Raw genomic sequence first — 8,900 nt, forward strand, 5'->3', positions numbered from 1 at the left:
CAGCACATTCTCTATGTGGACCCCCCAGGTCTCCGTCCCACCCTCCCGCCCCAGCTAGAACGTACGTGCCAGGAGGGTGAAGTGCTGTTTGGGGCACGACTTTATGCCCACAGCCCAGGGTTCGTGCACACGGTAGACACTCAATAAATCTTGAGCGGAAGGAGATTGATCAGCACAGAACTTCACCAACACACAAGTGGCCTCCATGAGGGAGAGGGAACTAGAATTTAGTTCCACTGCCCAGCTAATAATGGTGGCTGGGCTGAGGACGTCAGCCAGGGCAGAGACTGGAGGTTGGGGGCGAGGGGCCCCTCAGACGAGGAAGTCTGAGGTCTCCTCCCCTATCCGCCACCCCCCGCTCACTACTAATGTGACCAGGTGTCCGCCCCAGAGTCAGGAAGGAGAGCCGGCCAGAGGTGACAATAGGGCTCCTGTGCGGCGGGCGGCGGGGAGGGCAGGGACTCAGGCAAATGAGCGGGGCGCGCAGATGTAGAGGCGTGTGGGCGGTCTGCGGTCTGCTTCCAGGGGGTGCTGGCCACGATGGACGGTGGCCTGAAGCAGCCCGGCCAGGGGAAGGGGCCCAAAGAGGTGGGGGACAGCCAGGCCCTGGCCAAGCTGCAGGAGCTGGCCCGGACGTGGTTCATGGAGACACAGGCGCCCCTCGTTCTGCACGACGGAGCCCTGCCCCCCTGGTTTCACGGATTCGTCGCCCGCAAGTAAGGCTGCCCCGTCCGCATGCCCAGCAAGACCCACAGCCCCTTGGGGCCACTAGAGTGGCCTGGGGGCCCTGGGACAAGCCTGGCTCCTGGGTCCGCTCCTGGGGGCAGGGCGGGGGGCACGCCGGCCCCCACTCTGACCGAGAGGCAGGTGCGGGGTGAGTGCAGACCGGGCCCAGAGAACCGGGTGAGTGACCGGGGGCCGTGTCACCCGTCCCCCGACCAGAACACTGCTCATAAGGAGGCCGACAGGGCCATTTGGGGTGGGGGTTGTCCCGGGCAAACCTAGACGTGCCCTCACTCTGGAATAAAGGCTGCGGTGTGGGATCTGTAACCTGCCAGAGCAGGAAAGGAGGGACAGCAGTCCAGCCTGGCCATCCCACAGCACACACCGGCCAGCAGCCCTCGGGGGTCCCGCACTCAACTTAGCCCTCTGCGGTCCCCGTCTTGAAATGCTTACTTTTTGAGCAAGGGGATCCACACTTTCTTTTTTAATTTTTTTAAATGTTTATTTTTTGAGAGAGAGGCAGAGCACGAACAGGGGAGGGTCAGAGAGAGGGAGACACAGAACCTGAAACAGGCTCCAGGCTCCGAGCTGTCAGCACAGAGCCCGACACGAGGCTTGAACTCACAGACCACGAGATCGTGACCTGAGCCCACGCCGGATGCTTAACTGACAGAGCCCCCAGGCACCCCGGGGCTCCGCATTTTCCTTCAGCGCTGGGCTGGGTAAAACCTGCAGTAGGCCTTCACAGAGTAGGCACTCAGTATCTGGGGAGCAATGGTCTACCTACTGCCAAGACAGAAGATAGCTGGAATTTTCCACCACGTCTCCAAAATACTTGGCACCGTTCAGGAATACCCAGAGCTGCCTAGGGCTGGAAGGGACATGCAGGGGAGACGAGGACCTAGGGGTTGCTGTCGTGACCAGGCTCCAGACATAATAGCACCTCGTCCCTGCAGAAACTTCTTGTGTAGTGCACAACGTGCACAACGGTACAGAGTGGTCCTGTGGCAGGGAGCTCCCCGAAACTAAAGATCCCTAGCTATATGGATTCATTCTTACCACAGAGCCATTCAGGTGCAGAGTGGGTGGCCAGGGTCAGCGGCTATTGTGCCTGCCAGCGAGGCTGCAGTGGAGGGTGGTGCATGGCGGTGGGGGCGGTGGGGTCGGGACTCCAACCCAGCCCAAGAGTAAGTCTTGAGTTTGCCTGACTGAGCCGGGACAGAGCTCAGTCCCAGCCAAAGGTCTGAGAGAGCCTTCTACAGAGGGTTGGAGGGGTGTGCGCTGGGTCTGGAGCCCAAGGGCATGGACAGCAGGGACTCTGAGGCAGGCCCGGGGCCAGCCAGCCGGAAGGGCACAGGCCCCGGTTAACTGCACATCCTCTGCCCAGGCAGACGGAGAAGCTGCTTGGGGACAAAGCTCTGGGCTCCTTCCTCATCCGCCTCAGCGACCGGGCCACCAGCTACATCTTGTCCTACAGGTAGGAGAGGAGCCGTCTGTGAGGCCCCCGCAACGTGGCCATGCAGATAATCACAGGGGCCCGACAGGCCACAGGGCTCGGCTTTCCCTGGGCGCGGTCTCCCACCCTGTCCGCCGATCACAGGCTCAGCGGATGTTTCCTGAGCAGCACTGGCCCTAGGAGGCAGCCCCGGCCTTCAAAGGGAGTGGACTGGGAGCAGGAGAGAGCGTCCCCTTGGGGGGGGCTGGGGGGCTTCCCGGAAGTGAAGCTTGAGCCATCTGCCAGGGATGAAAGAGGGTACGATGGGAGTCCAGGAGGGCCTTTCCAGCCGATGGGGCCGCACGTGCAAAGGTACAGGGGCAGGGGAGACTGCGGGCTTGGGGGAGGCGCGGTGGCCGGGGTGGCAGGGCGCAGGCTCCTGTGGAGGGGGGCTCGCACGGTTCGAGGGCTCTCCGGCCAGCCTGCGCGGGGAGGCCCAAGCGCCCTGTGAGATGACGAGGGCTGGGCTACGGTACAGGAGAGGGGGCAGGACAGCCAGGACGGAGCGGAGATGGTGACATCAGACCCGGTCCGGAGAGGAGGTTGGGTGGGGGAAGGCAGGAAGAGAGAAGTCCCCTCCCCCGGTCAGGAAGGGGGGGCCAGGGCTCCAGGGCCAACCTCAGAGGCCTGGGATCAGATTCAAAATTATCGCCTGCTCAGACCGCTGCACCTCAGATCCTAACCTTGCCTCTGCGCCTCTGTTTCTTCATCTGTAAAATGGGAACATTGTAGTATCTTCTTTGTAGGATTGCCGAACGTGTTGGATGAGTTTATACGTTGAACAGTGCTTGGAACATCGTAAGGACTAAATAAACATCAGTCATTATTAAGACACTATTATTCTACGTGCCCAGTACTACGCTAAGTACTTTGAAACACGTGAGCTCAGCAGTTTTCAAATGTCTTTTTAGCATCAAGGCTCTTTTTTCCTAACATGATCTTTGGTGGACTACTGCTCAGCTCTGGGAATGGATCGATCCGCGGAGCACCACACGGTCCAGAAACAGTCCCACACATTCGGTCGCCTGATGTACAGCAGTTCTGTGGGGAAGGCAGTAAGTGGTGGGGAAGCAACTAGATATCCAGCCAGAAAGCAAGGGCCCGCCCATCCCACACTGCACGCAAAAACTAATTCTAGACGGACCACAGATCCCGGTGAGAAAAGCAAAATAGTACACTTCTCTTTTTTCTAAGTTTATTTATTTATTTTGAGAGAAAGAGCTTGTGTGAGCGAGCAGGGGAGGGGCAGAGGGAGAGGGAGAGAGAAAGAGAGAGAGAGAGAGAGAGAGAGAGAGAGAGAATCCCAAGCAGGCTCCATGATTTCAACACAGAGCCCAACGTGGGGCTCAAACTCACAAACCATGAGATCATGACCTGAGCCCAAATCATGAGTTGGACGCTCACCCGACTGAGCCACCCAGGTGCCCCAAAACAATACGATCCTAAAAGAAAACGGGAAACTTTTTCAAGACTTGGAGAAAGGCAAACAACTCTTAAGACACAAAGCTACTAACCATAAAAGAGAAGGTTGATAAATCAGATTTCTTTAAAACTGAGTCTTTTGTTAATCAAAAGATGTCGTTAAGTGAATAAGGGACAAACCAGAGTGTTGGAGAAGTTATGTATTGTATTACATGTATCTAACAAAGGACTCGTACCGGAATATATCAAGAGCTCCCGCAAATCAATAAGACGAAGACAATATGATAAAGGCAAAAGACTTGACAGGCGCTTCACAAAAGAGGATACGCCAAGGACCATAATGTGTCGGCATTCAGCAGCATCAGTGACAGGGAGATACAAACGGAACCCACAACGAAGGGCTACAAGGGAAGGACGGGGGTGCTGGCCCCACCAGCATACTCCTTGGTGTATTCCCAGCATAAGTGAGCGCACACGTTCGCCAAAACACACGTAAAACAATGTCCACGGCAGCTGTACGTATAGCACCCCCAATCCGGAAAGGACCCAAACGTCCACCAGCATAATGGGTAGATTGTGGATCTTTTCATTAAATGGAATACTACACATCGGTGGGGGAGGAAGGAAGCTAATTCCACCCGGACATGAATCAATCTCAAAGATACCATGTTGAGTCAAAGAAGAAAAACTGATTCCATTTATGTGAAGTTCCACGACCCGCAAACTGATCTCTGACGGCGGGGTCGGGGCCCAGGCTGGAAGGGGGCAGGAGGGGGTCTCTGGGGAGCTGGACGTGTTTCCGGTTTTGCTCTGGGTGCCGGTCCCTTGGGTGTGTTCATGTGTGGAAATCCGTCGCTGCCCACGGTTGGGACATGGGTGTGTGTCGCTGTAGAATTATCCTTCCATGAAAGAGGACAGGAGGGGGGCAGGGTTTTACAGGCTGGATTGGGGGTGGGGCCGGAGCCCCATCTTTACAGCGGGGACGGGGGGTGGGGGGACGGACAAGTGAGGCTGAGTGTGTGTGTGCCTAGGGTCGGACCTTGTCTTAAGACTTTGTCCGTCACAGAACTTCTGGTATTGATTTTAATTTTCTAGAATATTGCCTTACTCGTTATTTTGATTACGGAGCTTTGTGGTGACTCTTCAAATTCTGCACCCCAGTGAGTGCCCCCCCCCCCCTGCTGGAGCAGGCTCAGGCACTCTCCAGGGGTGCAGACCCTGCACAGCCACCTGCCAGCCTGGGCAGTCTGTGCTGGAGCCCCCGCCCCGCACCCTCGGGGGCCCTGAGTCCTTGCCCTGAAGCCCCCACCCCACGCCCTCCCGGCCCACAGCCCCAGGTCACATGTGCTTGTGTTGCAGGGGCAGTGACCGCTGTCGGCACTTTGTCATCAACCAGCTCCCCGACCGGCGCTACCTCGTCTCGGGGGACACGTGCAGCCACGGCACGCTGGCCGAGCTTGTGCGCCATTACCAGGAGGTCCGGTTTGAGCCTTTTGGGGAGACCCTGTCTGCTGCCTGCCCCCGGGTACGCACTCCTCTCCTCCCGAGTGGGGCGGTGGGGCAGGGCGCCCAGGCCTGGGGTGTCCACCGTGGGGGCACATGACTGCACTCGCCTTCCCCACTCACTGCCATCCAGGGGCACTCGGTGCCGGCTCGGGGTCCCTATTTGGAAAGGGGAGACCATCCCACCTGAGGTCAGGGGCCTGGTGAGCACGTGGCAATCTCCGGCAGGAGGCTGGAGGCCGGCCAGGGGTGCGTGACCACCCGCCTGCTGTGCCCCCACCGCCCCAGCCGGAGGACAGCGATCTGTACGATGCCATCACCCCTGGCCTGGAAAATCCGCCTGCCACGGCGTCCGCCCCGAGGGGCCCAGTCGACGCTGCCAGCCCCTGCCCCTGTCCAAAGCCACCCGTGTCCTTCCTCCACACGAAGAAGAACGTGGACGTGAGTTCCCGCAGCTTCTCTGAGGACAAATGCATGGCGGTGAGGAGCCTCTCGGGGCGGGGCTGTGCCCGCGTCCCCAGGCCCAGCCCTTGGGCTGCGGGGTATGAGAGCCAGGCCCGGAGCAGTGCGGGCTCACCCACGCCAGGGCCTGCCTCCGGCCAGCCGGATGTGTTCAAGCCTCGGCTGGGTCTTTCTAGCTGTGTGCCTCAGTTTACCATTCCTAAGGTCCCCTGAGGCTTGAATGAGAAAATGAGTAAGAAGTGCCCGAAAGGAGGCCCCTGGGGGGCTCAGTCAGTTGAGCATCTGACTTCGGCTCAGGTCGTGATCTCACGGTTGGTGGGTTTTTGAGCCCCACATCTGGCCCTGTGCTGTCAGTGCAGAACCTGCTCGGGATCCTCTCTCTCTCTCTCCCTCTCTCTCTGCCCTTCCCCCTCCCCTCTCTCTCGAAAATATTTTTAAAAATTTATATACAAAAAAAATGCCTGAAAATTCCTCTAAACTGTAGGGGAGGTGCCTTTACCTCCTGAGAGGGGCTCAGGGAGGTTTTCCTCCTACACAGATCACAGCACACCCCAGGCCTGAGGCCTTCCCCAGGGTCCATGGGGGCCTCAGCAGGGCTCCTGCACCCCCCCCCCTTCTCGCTCTTGTCCAGCCTCACTGGCCTGTGGATCTTCCCCGATCACACCAACCTCGCTCCTACCTCAGGGCCTTTGCACTTGCTGTGCCCTTGCCGCAATGTCCTTCCTGCAGATGCCTGCAGCTTGCACTCCATTCCCTGCTTGCATGCCATCTTTCCAGAAAGCCCAGAGGCTGCCCTGCCCACCTGTCATTGTGCCCATCCCATTACCCTGCCTCACTCTTCTTCGTCCCACTGATCCTGACCCGACAGTCGATCATCTCGTGGCCTGTTATCGTGAGTCAGTCGTATTAGATGACGTAACAGGGTGGGTCGTTGCCCGTCTCCCAGCTTAGAGTGGGAATGCTCGCCACGAAGTCCTTGGCACCTGGGACAGTGTGTGGCACACAGTTTGCTCAGTAAACGTTGGTGGAATAAATACCCAAATGACAGACTCGGGGGTGGTCTGTTCTAGAGGGAGGGAGCGGCGCGTGAGTGGGCTCAGGGGCTCTGAGGGACCAGTGGACCACTGTGCAGGGAGGACAGGGCAGGACGAGTCTGGGCGTCGACGGCAGGCCTCGGATGCCAAGGCAGAGGCCAGACTCAGGAGTACGGGGGCGGCAGGGACCTGAATGGCGACGAACGCCGACACACAGCAGGTAGGCCGAGCCAGTGCGGGGCTCTCAGCTTGTCCGAGACAGTCTTCCGCTCACCTGAGGGCATCTTAGCGACAAGGCCACCTGCAAGACGCCCAGTTTCTTTTCTGTCTCCCCAGGTCCCTGTCAGGGTGCCTCCCCTCCCTGAGAGGAGTGCCCTCCTTCTGGATGAGTCTTTCGGAAGCCCCAACGACATCATCTACTCAGACCTGAGGAAGATGAACCAGGCACGGCCAGGCCTGGGCGCGGAGGTGTCCAGCAGGCACGGCCCGGGCCCAGTTGGCAGCCTGGCTTGCTCCCCAGGCGAGGGGCCCCCGAGGAGACGCTCGGATGGAGGCCGGGACAGGCCTGACGGCCCAGGGCCCGCCCTCTCCGGGGTGAGCCCGGACCGGGGTCCTGTGGTGCCTCCCACTTCCCGGGGCTACCTCCCGGCCCCCCCTTCTGAGGCCCTAGGATCCTCTGCTGCCACCTGGAGCCAGGCGTCTCCAACGCTGAGCCACAGGGCTCAGCCCTGCTCCCAGGACAGCCCGGCAGACGCCTACGAGCTCCTACAGACGGCAGGTCCCCCACCAGAGCCCGGCGACGTGCCAGACCAAGAAGGCGGCACCCGGGCACCGGCCCCAGTTTGCTGGGGCAGCTCAGCCGGGCCCCCACGTCCCGGAACGGGCGCCCCGTCCAGCAAGCTGCCAGGATCCACAGTCTACGGTTACGGGAGCCTCTCGGGGGCCCCGGGGCTCCCCGAGCCCAGAAACACCTGTGAACAAATCCCAGCAGCCAGGAGCAAGGAGACCGGACGGACACACAAGGTGGGCTCCGTGGTGGGAGGGGGTGGCCGCCAGCCCCTGCTGGTGAGAGAGACCTGTGGCCCTCATGCGTGAGCAGCTCAGGTCACTGCGACTGCCCAGAGGGACCCAGAGTTTTCCAGCTCTGTCATATGCTCACAGGTGCTCGTTTGAATGTAAGGTGGGGGGTCTCTGGGCCCTTCTGAGGTCCTCCTCTACAGACCAGGTTTCCCTGTCCAGGCCACTGCCGGGGTCTCAGAGCCTGTGAGAGGTAGATTGGGAGCTGCGCCCCCCACTCCCACCCCACATATCCTGGGACCCAGGTCACCCAGGGCGGGGCCCTGACTCTCCCGGGACCACAGACCCTGCCAGTGGGCAGGCCCTCTAGGAATCCCGTGGCAGCTCCCCCCCCCCCTGCAAAGTCCCACACCCTCTCTGGTCCCTGTTGGTGCCACGGACACCCCCACACTACCCCCCCCCCCCCCGGGGACTGGCCTGGCCGCACCCCAGCTCTGGGAGACCCCTTCCTCCCCTCAGCCACAAGGGACAGACCCTTCATCCAGAACCGGGGACTGGAGGTGGGATTTGGGGCACCGTGCGGCCTTCCCTGGGCTGGGGCCCCAGTCTGCAATCAGCAGGCCGTGCCGGGCCTCCCCCTGTCCAGGGGCCCCGGGCTCCAGCATCTTCTCCCTCTTTGCAGCCCGACAAGCACCGGAGGATCTTCTTCACAGACAAGAAGCACAGAGCCTGAGGAGTGCCTGCCGGGGGGCTTCCCGGGGAGCCCGCGGCCCACCCCCGCCTCCCCAGCGCCCCCCACCGGCCCCAAGAGGGGTGAAGGCCCGGGAGGTGGGGGACTGACCACAGGTAGGGTCAGCACCCCCATCCCCAAGGTGAGCACCCTGAGGCCTGGGCTCGCTGACCGGCCCGCCCCTCCCCCCACCCCGCTGACCGTCACCGAGCACGCGGCCAGCCCTGCGCTGGGGCGGCCGTTCTGTTGGGCTGAGCAAGGCCACGCGGTTGTTCCTGAGACCCAAGCCGGTTCCCTCCTGTGGCCCCGTCAGCAGAAAGGGGTGGCCGGCCGGAGCCACGCCGGGGAAGCCCCGGCCTGAGGCAACAGTTCTGACCCTGGAGGGCCGGGCTCCCTGCGGCAGCCCCCCTTGGCCCTTCTCTGCCCCCCCCCCCCCATCCCAGCCGGATCATGCAGGCCGGGCAGCCCTGACCCAAGCCCTTCCTGGCACGGACGGGAAATCCCAGGCCCGGAG

The 8,900-nt window shown here is 61.1% G+C and overlaps 1 protein-coding gene across 1 annotated transcript; it reads left to right on the forward strand.

Annotated features, from left to right (window-relative positions):
* Positions 1–540: 540 nt before the first annotated feature.
* On the forward strand, positions 541–8,425 carry SH2D7 (SH2 domain containing 7). The gene is made up of 6 exons (XM_049614402.1): positions 541–716; positions 2,111–2,200; positions 5,000–5,165; positions 5,432–5,623; positions 6,976–7,662; positions 8,339–8,425. Exons 1-6 carry the CDS (start codon positions 541–543, stop codon positions 8,387–8,389), a joined length of 1,362 nt encoding a protein of 453 aa, XP_049470359.1. The 3' UTR covers positions 8,390–8,425.
* Positions 8,426–8,900: the final 475 nt, after the last annotated feature.

Source organism: Panthera uncia, assembly GCF_023721935.1.
Source record: "Panthera uncia isolate 11264 chromosome B3 unlocalized genomic scaffold, Puncia_PCG_1.0 HiC_scaffold_2, whole genome shotgun sequence".
Lineage (NCBI taxonomy): Eukaryota > Metazoa > Chordata > Mammalia > Carnivora > Felidae > Panthera > Panthera uncia.